This window comes from Lynx canadensis, chromosome E1 (assembly GCF_007474595.2).
Source record: "Lynx canadensis isolate LIC74 chromosome E1, mLynCan4.pri.v2, whole genome shotgun sequence".
Taxonomy (NCBI): domain Eukaryota; kingdom Metazoa; phylum Chordata; class Mammalia; order Carnivora; family Felidae; genus Lynx; species Lynx canadensis.
Genome location: NC_044316.2, coordinates 22543112 through 22562332, shown reverse-complemented (window position 1 = coordinate 22562332; position 19221 = coordinate 22543112). Strand labels below are relative to the sequence as shown.

The 19221-nt window shown below is 38.8% G+C and overlaps 1 protein-coding gene across 3 annotated transcripts in view; it reads right to left on the bottom strand.

The window, feature by feature from the left end:
- AP2B1 (adaptor related protein complex 2 subunit beta 1) overlaps positions 1-19221 on the bottom strand; it is a 129357-nt gene that overhangs the window by 40427 nt on the left and 69709 nt on the right. For 2 of the 3 annotated variants that reach the window (XM_030296903.2, XM_030296904.1), the window contains exons 14-17: positions 19013-19205; positions 6550-6591; positions 5544-5690; positions 2937-3082 (exon numbers count right to left, since the gene is read on the bottom strand). In XM_030296903.2, coding sequence (XP_030152763.1) covers positions 2937-3082; positions 5544-5690; positions 6550-6591; positions 19013-19205 — 528 coding nt within the window. The remainder of the gene's footprint in view (positions 1-2936; positions 3083-5543; positions 5691-6549; positions 6592-19012; positions 19206-19221) is intronic. The other variant, XM_030296905.1, reaches the window with a different exon arrangement.

Below are 19221 nucleotides of genomic sequence, written 5' to 3'. Positions count from 1 at the left end.
TAAAATGGACAGACTACTGATACATCACAAAGCATTATCCTAAGCAAAAGAAACCAGATGGAGACGACTTCATCACTTATAAAAAATTACAGAAAAAATACAATTACAGTGCTAGGGAGAGTTACAAAGAACAAGAGACACCATGGTAAACACAGTAAGAGACATAGAGAATAAAATCACTGCCATCCATGTAGCAATCTTGCCAGAAGATCAAGTCTAAATCTAATCAAGCCTATATATCTGCCTCCAATTTACAGATGTATCAGCAAAACCTAGATTGTGGAAAACTCCATAAATAAAAATATGTAATTTCTTCTACAAATAGATTCAAGAAAAAAAGAAGAGAAACCTATAGGTCTGGAGAGACAAGACACAATCAACCAATTGGCATGTATGGGGACCTTATTAGGAACCCTGTTCAGACAAAGCAAACTGTGCAAGAACATTACACCACCATAAAAACCCACTGATTGGGTGTTTAATAATATTAAAGAATTTAATGATATAAAGAAAATTTTGGTACGATAATAGCGTTCGAGTTATGAATAAAAAAAAGTCATAAAATATATGTATATATATATATATAATATTTATACAGAAGAAAAAATTAGGAAAAAAGCATTTATAAAAGATAGACAAAAAAGAGTTAATAAAAACATAGTTCTCCGAAAAGGAAAATCTAAACAATGGAACAGTATAAAAATTTAAACATATAACCCTAAAAATTTTCTTGAAGTAAAGGACTTGGATGTACACATAGAATAGGCACACCTTATTCCAGGAAAAACTGACAAAGATTGGTTAATATTGGGAATATCCTAATAAAATTATTGGACCTCAAAATTTTGGGCAGCCAGACAAAATGATGTCATCACTTACACACTAACATGGGGAAAAATGAGGCTGGCCATAGACTTTTCCACAGGAACATTCAATGACAAAAGACAAGGGAGTGAAACAAAGAATTTGAGTCAAGGACTTTCAAGGATAAAGGTCATAGTTTTAACCACAAAAAGAGTGTCTAATTCACAGGACTGCTGTTTACATGAGCCCCCTTTGAGGAGCATACCTCAAGAAAGGACATGTCCTCAAGAAAGGACAACTTAAATAAAAGGACTGGCAGTAAGCACAAATCCAAGCCAAAACAAAGATGGGGATAAAGGTTAAAACAAAAAAAAGGGGGGGGGGGGAAGTGTGTAGAAAAAAGAAAAATAAGCTCTTGGCCTCATCTCTCATCTGTCATAAATGGACTTCAAAGATGACAAATCAAGTAGTAGAATTTTAAGTATACTTCAGGTACAAAAGTAAATCCAAAGAGAGATAGTACTATTGACATTAGGCAATGTGGGGGGCAGAATAAATACAAGTTACAGTAGGAAATCAAGAGACTATCTTCACAGAAAACAGGGACTAACGGAATTTTATAAAAAAAAAAAAAAAGCAGAACCATCAACAAAGACATAAGGTTTTCTCAATATCAGACTTAAAAAAAAAGCAAACACAAATAGATATGAGTATGAAGATAGGCTATGCAGACTGCCATTATTACAACAAATCTGTCCATCAGCCTTGGCTTTTAACCTGGCCAGCTCCCTGAAAATAGCTGGAAACAGAACTAACCTGAGAAAGTCTTCTCTCTAGACACTTAAGTGATTTCTAATGTGCCAACTTTCAAATCTAGGGTATAGAAGTTATTTCCAAATGCTTAGAAGTAAGTAAGACAGTCGCCGATGCAAGCTGTCATCAACAAATTTTATTAAATCTGCTTTATGGGGTCCAATTACTACTTTGTTAGAAACAAGTTTAAATATCTTGTATTTATGAATCTGCCATCAAAGTCTAGCAGGCAGTTTCCTGAACCACAATATTTAATAATGAACAGTGATGCTTCAGAACTACAGGACATCAATATTTTACATTTTCATGTTCTCTTCCTTATTAAGGCAAAGCAGATTGTCAGCCTATATATTCAGCTAACAGGTATACTATCTTTCAAATATCTTACATAAATCAAAGTATGTTCATTTTTCCCACCAAAATGTGGGATTTGGACAGACATTTGTTTTGTTCACTACTTTAGCACCAGCACCTAGGAATGTCTGGCACATAGATGCTAAACAATTATTTGTTGAATGAATAAATGGATTTCAATTAGAATTTTTTTTTTTTGTAAATGGTTTATTAAAAACATTCTAGTCCTAGAATCCTTTAAGAAGACAGTAAGTTCTGATTTCCTTATTCCATATGAATAAATTTCTCAAGAAAATTCCTCAGGGCTTCCAGAGTTGAAGGTGACAAGTGAACAGACACACAAGAGCCAGCACTCACTCTATACTCAACATCTGCCTACATGAGAGTTGTTTTTTTTTTTTTTTTAATGTTTATTTATTTATTTTTTTTTTTTAAATTTTTTTTTTTTTTTCACGTTAATTTATTTTGGGACAGAGAGAGACAGAGCATGAACGGGGGAGGGGCAGAGAGAGAGGGAGACACAGAATCGGAAACAGGCTCCAGGCTCTGAGCCATCAGCCCAGAGCCCGACGCGGGGCTCGAACTCCCGGACCGCGAGATCGTGACCTGGCTGAAGTCGGACGCTTAACCGACTGCGCCACCCAGGCGCCCCATTGTTTATTTATTTTTGAGAGAGAGAGAGAGAGAGAGTGAGTGAGTACGAGCAGGGAAGGGGCAAAAAGAGTGAGATATAGAATCCAAAGCAGGCTCCAGGCTCCAAGCTGTCAGCACAAAGCCTGATGTGGGGCTTGAACCCATGAACCATGAGATCATGACCTGAGCTGGCAGTCAGCTGCTTAACCAACTGAGCCACCCAGGCGCCCTTCTGACCTGCATATCTAACGTATTGTTAAATGGAACATTCTCTTGTTGGACACAAGGCACAATGCTGTTTAGTGATTGAGCCAAGGACTCAGACTTCTTACCTATTCTTGTTAAACTGGATTGCAAAATCTGTCATATGCTGCAGAGCTTTGTTGGTGAAGTTCATTTCCATATAGATGTGTCCTTGGCGGTGAGTAAATGTTCCAGAAATCTCCAACCCTTTAGCTTTTACTGCAGGCAGCCAGACCTAAAAGACAGTATAAAGCTCAATGGAACCACACAAGATTTATCTTCATGCTCTTTGTTTTGAATATATAAAGATTAAATTAAGATTTCGCTTCTTTAGGAAATTATGGTGATTTTTATACCATAAATATCAAGTTAGAGCCAAAAGTCTCCGGATAATGTCATATTTTCTGAATTTTGAGATCATCCTCAATTAAAGAACCAAACCAAACACACACACACACACACACACACACACACACACACACACACACAGTATATGAGTAACCCTGGCTACTTCTCCATTTCTGTTCAACTTGGTCATTTTACTGCTTGAGTACTGCTACCAACTGTATAGGCAAGGAAAAGAAAAACTTCAATGAGTATAATGTGTTTGGTTTTTTTTATTGGCACTTTTGGTAACAGGCTTAAAAGTGAAGAAACTGAATCTACTAATGAAAATAGTATGTCTGTATCTTTGAAGACTTTTCTTTTAATCATCACCAAAACTATTATCAGTAGTCTTAAGGACAAAGACCATGTCTTACATAGATTTTTAACTCTTGCTATAGCTTCCGGTAAATAGTACTTAGATGTTGTTTAAATAATTTGAATGTCTATCCTTTCTATATAATTCATCCATAACCCACCCCTGGCCCCAGAAACCCCTGGACTGTAAGAGTTAATTAAGAAAAAAAAAAAAATCAGAAAATTCATGAATTGTTCTGACCACCAAAGACTAAATACCAAAGCATCAGTGGGTAGTGAATAAACTTGGGAACATATTTGGCCACACTAAAGAAATAAAGGAGAAGAAGAAAATAAAACAAAACAACCATAAGATATTTTTCATCTATCAGAGGGTCAAAAATCCTAAAAGTCAATAACCCTTAATGGAGAATATAAGCAACCTGGCACTTTGCATTGTGCTGCTGGGAATGTAATTTGAAGTCTCCTTTTAGAAGGTAAGTTGAGAATACTTATTTTATTTTTTAATGTTTATTTATTTTTTGAGAGAGAGGGACAGAGTGCAAGTGGGGTGGGGCAGAGAGAGAGAGAGAGAGAGAGGGCGAGAGAGAATCCTAAGCAAGCTCCACTGTCAAAACAGAGCTGGACAGGGCTCACCCCCACAAACCGTGAGATCATGACCTAAGCTGAAATCAAGAGTCAGATGCTCAATTGACTGAGCCAACCAGGCGCCCCAGAGAATGTCTATTTTAATAGTTATATATATACCACACTATACATACACAAAGATGTTTGCTGCAGTGCTATAATGACAAAGAAAGAGGGAGGAGTATGGTAGGACTAAGGGAATAACCTGTATGTCCATCAACAGGGGAATGATTAAATAAGTTGTGGTACATCAATACAGTGGATACAGACATTCAAAAGAATACAGCAGAGAAAAAACAAGATGGAAAACAGTATATTCCATTGACATTAGTACTGTTAAAGGACATAGACATAGGTATATGTTCTTATAGAACACACAAAAGTTAATAGGGGCTATCTACGAGAAAGTGGAGCAGAAAGACTTAATTTTCCATCTGTTATTTCCGCATTATTTACATTTGTCATTTGTATGTATTACTTTAATATTAGTAAAAAAATGCATTAGATAATCTTTTAATCAACAATGAAAAGTCTATGGGATAATATCCAACACAGAAACCTCACAACAAAGCTACTGTATTGTGCCAAAACATTATGGTTCAGTTTTAAATCCTATTTTTGGCTTCTCTCTTCAGCTGCTGTGTAGATCAAGTTATGACCCTTGGAATGGACAACTGGTCTATATTTCTGTAGCAGGGATCCTCCACGAGTCAGGTGAGCAGGTAGAGAATTTAGGAAACAGACAGGCAGGTTGTCCCTCAGAAAGGCAACTACAAGAGACTGAGCCTAGCTGGATGGTACTTCACCAAAGGGTGAAGTAAGCTTCACTTACAGTGAGTTTCCCTTTTTGAATTTCAGTCTGAGCATGACATTAAGCAAGGCTGAGACTAGAAAAGCACCAATGACAGAAACCTAAATCAGCACTCTAAAAACGTACACTAAAACCCAGGAAGGCTGATGTGAGCAACTAGTGTAGTAGAATCCATCTGTAATACCAACTGAAACAGGGAATGGAAAGGATGACAAGTAAAAACGTTACCCCTCTAGTGTATTCTACCCTCCCTGACCCTGCTGTTGCATTGTTAACTGGATTTATACTAGACTGACATCAGCGTTGACAAACCAGACAACATTTCTACACAAGAACAAAACACAAATATTCAATACTTCTAATTTTAAGTCTAATTATAAAAATGGTTAATGAGGATGCTACAGTGCTTCTTATTGCCAAATTTTAGACCACTTTTTATCTTCCTCTTAAATCCTCTAGGACAAGGGCCCAAACTTCGGATTTATTATCAGTGGAAGTAACAAAAAATGCCAAGTTATTCAGGTCTTGTTCATTACGAAAGTATTGCTTTACTTACAGCCTTAGGAGCCACATATCCACCAGGTGCCATGCCTATCCCTGTGGAGAGTTCAAACAGGTCATTCAAACCACTGCTGACCACAGCAGGAGTAGGTGAAGGAGCGAAGGTTGCAGGCACTGATGATGGGATGAACGACTGTCCCACCTGCAGGGAAAAAGGGAAGGGGCAGGGGGGACCAGGAAGAACACATTAATAGCCCTTAACCTGTTGCTCTATATTTTAGTAGTATTCATAAAACAACAAGAATACATCATAATTATAATATTCTTAGGAGCTGAATTAGTATATTCTTTATCCTTTTAATCATCACAGTTATTTTTTCATCACTGATGATATACAAACACTCTTTAGAAGTTCTATCAAGAGAGACTAAAACAGTAGGATCAGGAACAGAGTGATCCAAGATCTTTTCTGTTTGTTTCCAATTTTAGCTTCCATGATTCTGTGCAAAAGGCCTACAGGCACCCTAACGAAGGGGGAGGCTGTTTCTATAGAAAGAAGAAGCATTCAACTTAGAAAGCAGTTCTAGTTCCACTTGGGTGCAGACAAGTCTTACTTTCCCATTTAGGCATAAATATCTGGTAGGAAACTCTCCTGGGGGGAGATGGATATTCATACCCCCAAACTCAGTCACTTACGAGGAGAGTCTCCCTCTGAGTCCAGCTGACTCTCTCAAGTTCTTTGTAGATGACGCTAAAGAGTAAGAACATTCTCTAGTCAAGATGGCAGGTTCCATTTCCTTTAGCTCTTTAATGTCAGGAAGACAAAGACCTCTGTAGACACCAGAGCGCCAATCCCTAAAGATGTCCCTACACCACATGTGGTGTACACCTCCGAAGATTCCAAGTAACCCTACGCCACTTTCTACTCTTCATATGCTTCTACAGAGGTTCTGGTGTACAATGCTAGATAGCAGCGGTGGCTGGCCTGAGAATGTGTGCATAGGAAAGGCATCAAACAGGGGGCAGCGCATCCCATGGTGAAAAAAACGGATGGCACTTACTGCCGGACTTCCTCCAATGCCCCCGCCAAGGTCACTGCCAAGCTGAAAGAGAGAAGGAGAGAGAGGAGAGAGAGGTAGAGTTCATTTAGCTAAGTACTAGATGCCCATTTAGAATCTGTAAATAGCTCTACCAAGTTGCTAGGAATACATGCTATTCAACTTGACTCCCAAAGCCTAAAGAAATTCTAGATTGCAAAGAAAATATGTCCTAGGGGAACCGAGTAGTGGCATTGACGGTGTGTGGGAGTTCTGAGAAAACTTGGAAAGAAGATGGAGCTGGGACATCTCAGCGATGTTTCAGATCCAATCTTCCCACTGGGGTACATAGGCACAAACCGAAACAGGACTTAAAGAATTTACATATTCCAAGAAGCTCTATCTCCAAGGAGTAATGTTTTGAATGTGTTTTATTTTTTCCTTAAAAGGAAATTTAAGGGAGAAAAAAAAAGAAAAGCAAAGAAAAACTAAAATGTGCTTTGATCTATAAAACCTGCTGTTCCACTGAGAAAGTGGGAACCAAACCAGTATTGAGCAATTTCAAGCTTCAAAAATTATAGGTGGAACAAGAGTGATTTTTAGAGTTTAGAACTTTCCTAAGAAAGAAAACAGCTGGGAGAGGAAGATATCCTATCTGGGGAGGAAGTAGGAAGGCATGCAATGCTTCAAATCTCTTTCACAGTTGACACTACTAAGGAGAAATGCTGTGATTTATTTGGAGATCATTTAAAAGGATGCTAACTATTGGAGAATTAGATGGACTTAATTAGCTAGGTGACAGGAAAATAATTCCACATGGTCTTAATCTGGCCTTTTCTCCCCTCAGGGCTCTGATATAATTCACCCTGAAGTCAGTCTTCCACGACAAAAGTATTAAAGAAGAACAGAAGCTGAAAATAGCTGGCATGAAGAAACACACACGCATACGCACGCACACACACGCACACGCACACACACCAGCGCTGTTTAAAAAGCAAACACCACCTTTTTTGGCTACGGTTCCACATTTGCCTCTTCCCTAGTTCTCATTGTACATTTGAAGTTCTTCTCTGAATCGCTAAATGCCTTGTCTACTCTACAAAACACTGTTTCCTTTATTATCTGTCATTTAGTGGTAGAAACTTGGAAATCTTTGTGTGTGGTTATGTTAAAAAACAAAACTGTACTGGTTTTCAGGATTTGAGAAAGAGTATTTATCTTCACAGTGAAAAAATACATGAAACAGTGTTGCCAAAATCTAAAAAATACTCTACATTCAAAAACATGGAGACATACGACAAAATTCTGTTTCTACCGTGACAGAAAAGGCAGGTGCTTCAGAACTAGCATTACTAAGCATCCTCTGCACGAAGTTACAGAGCACTCCAAACCTCAAAGAGCCATTTCTAGAACCTGGTTCCTGAAAATTACTTAATGGTTGAATACAAGCCAAAAATTAACATGTGTAAATAAATAAAAAGGTCACCACAACTAAGAATTCAAATAACTGGGAAAGTCTAAAGTAAAGAGAAAAGATATTACACACCTGCTTTCTCCCTGGTTCTGGAATAGCACACATCTGTAGCATGACATCTGAAAACCACCTTTTATTCAAACAAACACTCCTATAATGTCAACCGGATACAAGGCACTATGGGGAATGTAAAGATGCCAGGCAGTGAGGGGAATACATAGATGAATAAAACCCAGACGTTGCAAACTGGCAGGAGAAATAGAACATGAATGCAAAACCATACAGAATATACTAAAGCAAAAAAGGTAAGTACTGAAGGGAAGAGCCTCCTTTTGGCTGAAGGATAATGAAAAGCTTCAAAGAGGTGGTAATGTGGGATTATAAAAAGCAAAAATGGGGGAGCTTATTTCCCAAATAGCATGAACAAAGGCTGAAAGAGCATGAATAATAGTAGGATCAAAAAGAATGAGTAGTCCAATTAGACTGAGCACAAGGTAGATATGTGTATATAAAAAAACAAAACAAAACAAAACAAAACAAAAAAACAGCCACAGAAAATAAGTTTGCAAAGGCAGGCTGATTACAGGAGGTTTATGGAATAAGATATAAACTTTTCAAGAGTACTTCAATTGGGTTCTATCAACTATGGCTTTCAACCTTAGATACACAATTCAGTCAACCACCTGTGTGTGTATAGTGGGGAGGCATTTAAAAAAACACTATGCCCGAGTTTCACCCCCCCAAGGTAGTGATTTAATTGTGCTGGGGTGGAGCCTGGGCATCAGAATTTTGAAAGGCTCTCCTAGTGATTCTAATGTATAGACAAGGTTGAAAACGAATGCCTTAAAGAATTAACTAATATTTGGAATCAGAAAAGATTGATCCGTTCAAAATTACTTTGGAGCTAACTCCTGAATAAAAAGAAAGTTACAACTTGAGCAGAAAGGAAAAAAACTCTTAATAAGGATGGGATGGATGTACAATGTCTCATTTGTCCTGCTGCTTTGATCTGGTTTGACTTTCTGATGGGCTTATTATCCCTTCTTCCCCTCAACCATTCTCCTCCCCTCTGGCCAGGTGTACAATCCAAGCTTAAAAGAGCAAATTCTTTATGGACCTGGTTGGCACTTGGCAAGGAAGAAACCACACACTGGAAGAGAAACAGTGGTTTTATCCAATATGCTAAATTCAATAAAAGACATTGATAAAAGGCACTCACTGGTGGTATTATTTCCAAAGGAAATAAAGCCCATTTACAGCCCTTATTTTCTTAGATTTCATTCTTATTATCTTTGAGTGTTATATGAACATTATCGTAGCCAGATAAGATCTGAATGTACTCTCCCCACCACACTGCTTGTCAATTTTATTCAAAACCATTAAAGAAACTGAAAAGCAATTCCAATACTCCCATGTTTATGTTCAATACATCAGATACAACACAGCTTCGACCCAGAATCAGGAAATCTGATATTAAGAGACAGGACCCAAAGGGTATCAAGAGACACATAGCCAAATATGTAAAGGTTCACCTAACAGTACTGTTATGTCCAGAGAGCAAAGGGAAAGGATAGCTTGAATACGTTTTCTTTTTTTTATTTTTATTTTTTTTAATGTTTATTTATTTTTGAGACAGAGAGAGACAGAACATGAACAGGGGAGGGGCAGAGAGAGAGGGAGACACAGAATCTGAAATGGGCTCCAGGCTCTGAGCTGTCAGCACAGAGCCCAACGCAGGGCTCGAACTCACAGACCGTGAGATCATGACTTGAGCTGAAGTCGGACACTTAACCGACTGAGCCACCCAGGCGCCCCACTTCAATACGTTTTCTGACTAGCAAAACTGTAACCTACTCAGACTTTATTCAGCATCTTTCCTTTTGACTGAAAAAGTTCCTAGGGGAGGTTATCATCCTCTTCTTGGAAAACATGACAAAGGTGATAGCACAGTCATGGTCAGGAGTGACTAATAAAGAGATGTCAGCAAGGATGGGAGCCAATTACCCAGTGAGTGGCCTCTCTTGTCTACAGTGACAAGCAGGATGATTGCAAATATTAAGAAAAAGAAGCTGGAAAACTGAATAAAACTCAGAAAAGTTCTCATGTTGGCCTCAACTAGCCATCAACCATTTCAGTTCAGTTGTTGGTATTATCTGGAGTCAGACTAGATTCATCTAAGTCCGGCTATACTTATCAGGTAGGGTACAAAATCAGCCAAACTAGGACTTGTAAAAATTTAGTAATATCTGTTATCCAGTGAGCTGGTGGGAGCCGAGTGAAAAGGGTTAGGTGTGCAGGGCATGGCTTTAATCCCCATCTCAGGTGTCTAGATACTGTGTTTTAAGTGTCTCTTGGAGCTAATCACTTCCCACAGTTCCCAGAATTGTCTTACTACAGCTGCCATTTTCTCCATGAAGGAAATAATGCCAGCTAAACCAGGATAGATGAAGATGAAGAAAGGAGAAGTGCCAATGTTGGCAAAACAGTATTTCAAATGTTGAAAAGTGAGAATTTTCTGAAAGGTCTGAAGCTGATACCCAAGTCCAAATGGTGGTATGGTTAGTGAACCAAGCCACAGTGGTTTGGTTCCCCCCATCCCCCATCTAAATCACAGTTGGCGGTAGTCATTAAATGGCACTGAAAATAATATTAACATTTGGCCACTGCTAATACTGGCCACTTTACCATCCCTGAAGTAGTGCTGAACTGGGCTCAGTTCATGCTGAACTATGTAATAATGTATCCTTGCAATGTTAACTGGATGGAAAGCAATGAGTTCATGGTGATTTACTGTAACTTATGGGCTAAAGGGATTTCAGCATTGTTACATGATCTCTGCAACAGAACCAGGTTGAGCCAAAAGTTTTAGCTGAGTCTGCCCACAACTCTAGTTCAGCTAGATACCAAAAGAAAACACCCTCATCCAATGGCAAAATGCTAAATAGCAGAAATACAGAGGGAGAACTCAGGACTAAGGTTCTAAAGGCAACAAGTCTACCCAACTCCAAGAAAAGAAAAGAAGTCTTTTTATAAAAGGGTTATCAGGGGCCCCTGGGTGACTTGAGTGTCTGACTTTGGCTCAGGTCATGATCTCATGGTTCATGGGTTCGAGCCCCGCATCGGGCTCTGTGCTATCAACTAGGAGCCTGGAGCCTGCTTCCGATTCTGTCTCCCTCTCTCTCTGCCCCTTCCCTGCTCACACTCTGTCTCTGTCTCTCAAAAATAAATAAATATTAAAAAAAAAAAAAGGGGTTATCAGCTGAGATGGCCACCAAGTAGACGAAAGAAAGAAAGAAAGAAAGAAAGAAAGAAAGAAAGAAAGAAAGAAAGAAAGAAAGAAAGAGAAAAAGTTCCAAAAATAATGATCACAATGGCCAATCTTGGTTAGCTCCTTTCAGGTACGTGTATCTGGCCAGTCCAAAATATACTGACCTCTTCTAAACCTGTGGTGCTGAGCGTCTCGAGACATTCTCTTAATTAGAAGTGCAGATCTTAAGCTCACAAATTTCTTTGCTTCTGTCTAGAGTTATTACCTTTTTCATTTAATGCTTTTCAGAACTGATTTAATTAAAGGGAGTCTAAAGGAATGCTTACTGATAGCTCTGTTATTATTAAGGAGTCAAAATAGAATGATGTAAAAATAGCATACAGTGATTTCCATCACAAATAATAAAATTTTTACCAAAATCCTATTGGTGTTAAAAACATTAGTCTATGTTTTTCCTATTAGGGTTTTAGATTTTAGAAGGCACACAACATCTCCTAGGTAAAAGTAGGTAAAAGTGTAATTTTCAGCTGTTTGGCTGCAAATATTAATTTGATCTTCAAAAAGCTATTCAGAAAAGTATCATAAAATACAACTAAAAATGGTGAAAAGGATCTGTAACCATGCAAAAGCTATTAAACAAACTGACAGCTAAGAATGGACCAAATGTGGGGCGCCTGGGTGGCGCAGTTGGTTAAGCGTCCAACTTCAGCCAGGTCACGATCTCGCGGTCCGTGAGTTCGAGCCCCGCGTCGGGCTCTGGGCTGATGGCTCAGAGCCTGGAGCATGTTTCCGATTCTGTGTCTCCCTCTCTCTCTGCCCCTCCCCCGTTCATGCTCTGTCTCTCTCTGTCCCAAAAAATAAATAAACGTTGAAAAAAAAAATTTAAAAAAATAAAAATAAAAATAAAAAAATAAAAAAAAGAATGGACCAAATGTGAAATAGTGAAAATTAGTTGAGATCCCACAAAATCATCAGATGACTCTTTAGCTTGACAGAAAAAAAGGGCTTTGATTATCAACAGCAAAGTAGGGGGATGTAACAGAACACTTCCTGAGGTGGGACAAGGAACAGAATGTGTCACTAGCAGTCTCTTAGCTCCAACAGAACCCAATGAGGAGTATAGTAAAACTCCACAGGAGAAGCTCTTCCTCCTGTCTCATTTTCCTTTGCCGTCCTTACTACCTGCCTATAGAGTTGTTTGTCATCTCTCTTCCCCACACCGGAACGAATGCTTGCAAGGGCTAGACACAACTATGTTCCCACTACATAGAATGAAGTCTGATACAGAATCAGCACTCAAATATTTATTCAGGGAATGAATGTTCTACTAACCATATAAACAGGAATACTAGCAATATTACTTCTTGGGAGGACAATTTTGAAATGAATCATTTTATTGGAGAAAATTATCACAAAACGGACAGAAGCCTGACAAAATTGTTTCATCAACTGGCCTAGAGCATCCTATCGGCATCGACATTTCTGACACACAGGAACAGAACCAATTAGGGAAAAAAAGGACCCAGTCCCCATCCTAAGGCCAAAGTCCTTTCTAGAGAGGAAGTGTATTATTGTCGGAGCAGTTCTGACAGCAAGTTTTCAGCAGAATGCCCTGTGCATCATTTATTTGCTTTGATAGCACTAGTGGTTTATATCACAGTTCACTGGCAAAGAGATGAGAAGACAGCATTTTGTGGCTCTGCTTACAAAGAGGGTAAGATGAACAATCTTGTTCCTTTTGCTGCAAAACAGATGTATGAACTTATTTGGTCCCTGTTTTCACAAATGAATACACTTCTACAGTCTTTCTCAAGCTTTCATGTGCCTCCTAGTGGCACGCTAGCCCAAACTCAACACTTGGGATGTACAGCGAGAAGAGGCATAGGGCAAACAAGCCTTGTGTTTTATCTTAAACATTCATGCAATTTTACAGTCTAAGCCTTTACACAGCGGTGTTTAGTCTGTGTTTATACTCCTTACCATCAAATAAGAATGACACTGCAAGACGATGAGCCAAGTTTATTCTGCAGCTATAAATGCATCTGCACTCTGCTGAGTACTCCATAGACCGTGTACTCCAGTTTGAAAAGTACCAAAGTTAGGTGAGACCAGACTCTATTTTAGAAGATGACAACAAACTAGAAGAATCATAGGATAGTCTTGGGTTCAAATCTTGACTCTGAGACTTACTTGCTATGACACCTTCAGTTTTCTATAAAATGGGGTTCAATACCAATTTCCTTGCAGAGTTATTCTGAGGTTTAGAAATGATAAGAGTTGCAGCATAGGAAACCAGAACAGAAATAGGAACTCAGTATTGAGTAATTATTCCCCCAAATTGCCTGAGGCCAGCCTTGGTCAAATCATTGATAAAAAGACAGTGGGGTTGGGGCGCCTAGGTGGCTCAGTTGGTTAGGTGTCCGACTTTAGCCCAAGGCATGATCCCGTACTTTGTGGGTTCAAGCCCCGTGTTGGGCTCTGTGCTGACAGCTCCGAGCCTGGAGCCTGCTTCAGATAGATTCTGTGTCGACCTCTCTCTCTGACCCTCCCCTGCTTGCACTCTGTCTCTCTGTCTCCCAAAAATAAATAAATATTAAAAAAAAAAAAAAAAGAAAATGGGGTTACAGAAGCCACAATGAAGATTTACCAGGCAAAACTGGGCTATAATTCAAAAACCTCTCTCCACAACAGCACCAACTCTAAAACTTAAGCTCTTTAATCACTGCAAATATTTTCCAGAGGAAGAAATAGGAAGATGCAAAGCTAGTATGTAGTGGTTTAGTCCTGTGGGCTAAAAAAAAACTAAAATTATCACTAAAATAGTTCCCGACTTAAAACTTCTGAAAGGTAAAAATAAAAGAAAGGGTGGGAGGGCACACTTATCATGGTGAGCACCGAGGAATGTAGAGAATTGATGAGTCACTCTATTGTACACCTGACACTGATATAACGCTGCATGTTAATTATACTGGAAAAAAACAACAACATAGAGTGGGAGGATTTGAAAAACATACACTGGAGTTAGGAAAAGGCCATTTCTCCTCTATCCCACAATACTCCAGCTGGGCACACTGAAAGGACATTTCTCTGGCAGGAAAACCTTTGTCAGCAAAGAGAAAGGGCACTCTGGATAATGCTTCCTTTCCGTTCTTCATGTACAATAGCGCTATTTATCTAAATAGAATAGTGCACAGCACCTTGGATGAATAAAAGGCTGTAATTTAGCCAAGGTCTATGCTGACAGCCTGAAAGTAAAGGCAACAACAACAAAAATCAAGATTCAATTATTATTACTTTAGTGATCTCACAGATGTCAGACCTATCAGCGAATGCTGTACGTTTATAATACGTATGCAGGAGTTATGAGCATGGGCGTCAGGTCACCTCCCACACTACACCAAACCAAGATTTGGACTGTCAGAAAAATCACACTACCCAGAATGAGCACTTTCTTAGGTTTCGTATTAGAGGCACCAAAAGACCCATACATGATTTCTGAAACTAAGAAACAAAGACTCAAGTAACTACTTTTGTAAGCCTACATTTAGATAGTATACTATCCTGCTTTACATCAACTATGGAAGTTTCAATACAATTCATCCAACATCAAGGTGATAGTTAAGTTGATATTAACGGAAGGAGGAAACTATCTGCAGAGTTCAAGCAAAAGAGAATATGCTAAGGCAGGCAGAAACTAAAATGGGGTTATTTCAGTAAGGAGACCGAAAAGAGTATGGAGGAAATCCACTTTGACTCGAGTCCGATGATGAAAAAGCATTCCATTTTTTAAATCTGCAGCTCTGCCTAAATCAATGATTTTCAAAGATGCCTGCCTCCTAAATAAATAAATTAATTAATTAATTAAATATCAACTAGGAGACATGGAGTGTGTGTGTGTTTTGAATGTTTCTTTTTGAGAGAGAGAGCGAGGGCAAGCTGGGGAAGGGCGGGGGTGGCTGTGGGGGGGACAAAAGATCCAAAGTGAGCTCTGCGCTGACAGCAGCGAGCCCAACGTGGGGCTTGAACTCGTGAGTTGCGAGATCATGACCTAAGCTGAAGTTGGATGCTCAACCGACACCCTGGCACCCCTGTGTATTTTCTCTACATCAGAACAATATCCCCACTCACTCTTTTTTCAGTTTAAAAATCACAGCTGTTAGAAGTCACTGTTATTGATGGAAGAAGGCTGAAGTCTTCAGGTGTTATGGCAAATCAGAATAATAACAATGATAAACAGATAAATATTTCCTTAACAACAATTCTAGAAAAAGCCTCTATTCCCTAAATCTCAAAATTTTATAAACGCGATAATGAAAGAAGGTAAAACAAGATCTAATGGGAGGATCACAAGAATATGAAAAGAGAAGAACATTCTCTAGTGAATATCAAGTTATAAGACAGAAGGACAGAAAAATGGGAGACAATCCAAAATACAAAAACAATTTCCAGTCTCCAATTATGCAAAGTGAGTAAAAGTAAAAAGAATGTTGGAACTGAATAACTAAATATAAATTGATCAAATTCAACTCCTGGCCAATTTCTGGTAGGCTTGACCACCTAATTGCAAATCACAACAGAAAAATGTCATGGGGGGAAGGTACAGAGGTAAAGTCAGAGAGGTCTGTTTTTGTAGGAGGTACTGAAGAGGCCCACCAGAATATAAATCTTCTATCAAAACCACTGTCTTGGCTTAGAGATCAATTTTAACATCTCTACCTAACTCCATTTGCAACTTCCTTTGGCTCAATGTTCTGAACCTTGGATACAAAATTAAAATAACTTGGGCATCTTTCCAAAATTACCAATGTCTAGGTCCTAACTCCCAGAAATTCTCCTTAATTACTCTAGGATTGAGCCCAAAGACTGATAGTATTTTTTTAATATGGTACTAATGTGGGACTAATGCAGGTGGAGTTGAGAACCCCAAAGCTAAATGAAAGGTGAGTAACTGTCATGCTTCATAAGCAGCACAGCACTGACCCCTATGGGTAGGGTTCTATTAGTCAGCAATGATAAAAGCGGCAGAAACACTGTAGAGGCCTTGCTGACTAAGGTAACAAGAGCTGCTTGCCAGGTGAACACATAACTCTAACCTAGGCCTAATTTTACACTGGGTCAAATTCTACCACTCCTAGCAACACTATTTGTCCGAGACAGTAAAAGAAGGTCCTTTAAGAAGTTAATTTCAAGAGTTTCTCTCCCTCAATTTGGGGCAGAGTTCTCGAGAAGCCCTCTTTCCAGGAGTGTGTTTACTAATAAAGTCAAGAGCAAGAGGCATCTGGGTTTACCAACAGCTGTGGTTCAAGCACCAAACTGAAGTGGTTCAAAGTGGTTACAGAAATTCTATGGCTTCACTATTCAAAATCTGACTCATGGACCAGGGAGCGTGTTACAAATGCAGACTTCTAGGTCTTACCCCAGACCAACTAAATCAGAATCTACCTTATACAAGATCTCTAGGAGATTTATAAGATTTATACAGATTTACATTATAGTTTGAGAAGCATTACCATAAGGAAAAGATTCATTCAAGAAACAGAACTATCTATACAGATTAAGTAAAAACTCTGAGGACTATTTTCCCTTTAAATTAGGTAATTTACACAAGAACAATAAAGCATTTAAAAAATATCATGGCATAGGCTGTCTTGGAAATTCATCTTCCACACAGCTGGGTTTAGGCCTTCTTTGTGATAGTCTCTTAAAAGGATATTAATTCTCTAAGTGAATACATATTTAACCCCATACAGACAAAGCAAAACTTTTACTCCTTAATTTCTGAGATAAATTTATATTACAGAATAAGTTGAAAACCACATGACTTTCTAGGGCTATAACAACAAGTATATACCATTTTGAATACTGAAGTCAGCAAGAGGTAAAATAATAGAGTTACACAGGAACATGACTGGGCCTACATAGCAAAGGCTATGGATTTACAAATCCAAATGGAGAAACATACTCCCCACCCCCAAAAGAACATCCTTTACCAAGAAAAAAAAAAGGCCCATGTGTGACTTCAGCTACTACAACCTAAAAAATGCAACATTTTTTCTATTTGAAGTAATACTTGTGGATAGCTAAGCAAAATATAAGGAGAAAACTCACTGGCATTAAGGGCCAGCAACTGCTAATATAAGCCACATGTCTGTGGCTTATATATAAGCACATAACATGTCTGTTTCTTTCTCCACTAAAGTGGGTCAAGAAGAACAGAAAATCCTGAGCCAGAGCCAGACAACATTAAAATATAGGGCTTCTTTCTCCCCTCCATCCTTCAAGCTTAATTTGTCATTCTTAGGTTCAATGAGTCCATTATGTTGTCACCCATCAGGTAAATTAATAAGTAGGGCTGTAAGGCATACACTTAAGAAGGACATAACACATAACCTGTGGGTGATTTGTCAACAGAACAGGAAGAGCTATTTCAATGTTTATGTGGGATTCCTGGAAGTCTCCGTTATTATTTCAGTATTCACTGTTCAGTCTCATGAGACTCCATAGACTCTTCTGAGTCTACAGGGAGGCTATACAGCCATGTAGAATGATCACACGAAGAAGCTATTTTTACATAATCAGTCAACTCTCCTCATTAAAAATATGAATTATGAAAAGCAAATGCTTACTTTGCCAAGAAAGACAATAAGGAGTGCTACTTGCATCCCTATGAGCTGGAGTCCAGAGCTTGGTCAGTGTACAGACTCTGAAAGCAGTGACTGTCCATTAGTAAAATGCACAACCCACAGAGATAGGACCGTAACCCTATTTTCTCAGATCCTCTGCCAGCCAAAAATTAAATGCACCTGTACTGGCTGGCATAAATCCCAGACATAATGCATTATGCAATCTCTGAGAACATATATTTTCCTATCTATGGCATGTCTTCCAATTTCTCATGTTGGGAAATAAGTTTGTTTGGATGTCTTTACATACAAATGTGCAAATGTCTGGCTAAAAGAGTCCCTCTAATTCTACCTCAGTTAAAAACCTAGTTTCCAGGGAGCCATGTGATGTGACCTGTTATTTTTCTAGTCTTTGCTACACAGACAGAAGGTTATCCTTAATACTTCTCATTTATCTTGTACAGCAAGAAAAACTAATTTTAGTTCCCACTGGTAGCACATAGTCACAGATACTCTGGACGTTGGAGCCTTTTATTATTAGAATCCTGGAAGCTAATTAAATTGGAAGTATGGGTGGGAGGAAGGGCGGGGTGGGCAAAAAGAACCAATCAAGCAGTACTTCCCAAGTGTAATCAAGGTACGTTTTTTTACACAAATGGCTCAAATGGCTGCCTCAAAGCCTTTCAGAATTAGGGCATAAGCCAATAAAATATAAAAAAGCCAAAGGTTTCAAAGACTCAAGATAAGATAATCTCTCTGAGATCATTTATATGCTGTTCAGGGAAAAAGGAATTATAGGGGCTATCCAGAGTTAAGAAGCAGGAACAGTAATAAGCTCTGGAAAGGATACTAAATATTAAGATTGCTGAACAACAGGTTGGCTAAACATCACAAGTTTAGAGGCAGGGCAACAAAACCATCCTGTGCATTTGTAAATGTGCCCCATACCAATTAATTAGTATCAATTAATTCTCTGAAGACAAATAATTCTGTCCTTTATCAAAGGACGTTGCTCTGCTCATCAAGGAAAGGTCTAGTTCTAAAAAGCTGAATAGTCCTAAAGCTTTTTAGCACATCAAGAATTAAAAATAACCAAAAGAAAGACAGAAGAAAGATACTCACCAGACTATCTAGACCTCCTCCCAAGAGATCCACTGCTCCCATCTGCATTGAGGACACCTGTGGCACATTGACGGGGGGACCGAGGTCAAGGTTTAAAAGGTCTCCTAGAAGGTCACCTTGAGAGGGGATAACCTGAGGCTGTTCCAGGTTGGTGGCAGTGGTGGTGCCAACAGGGCTGTCACCCGCATCAGTGCTGCAGTCACACACAC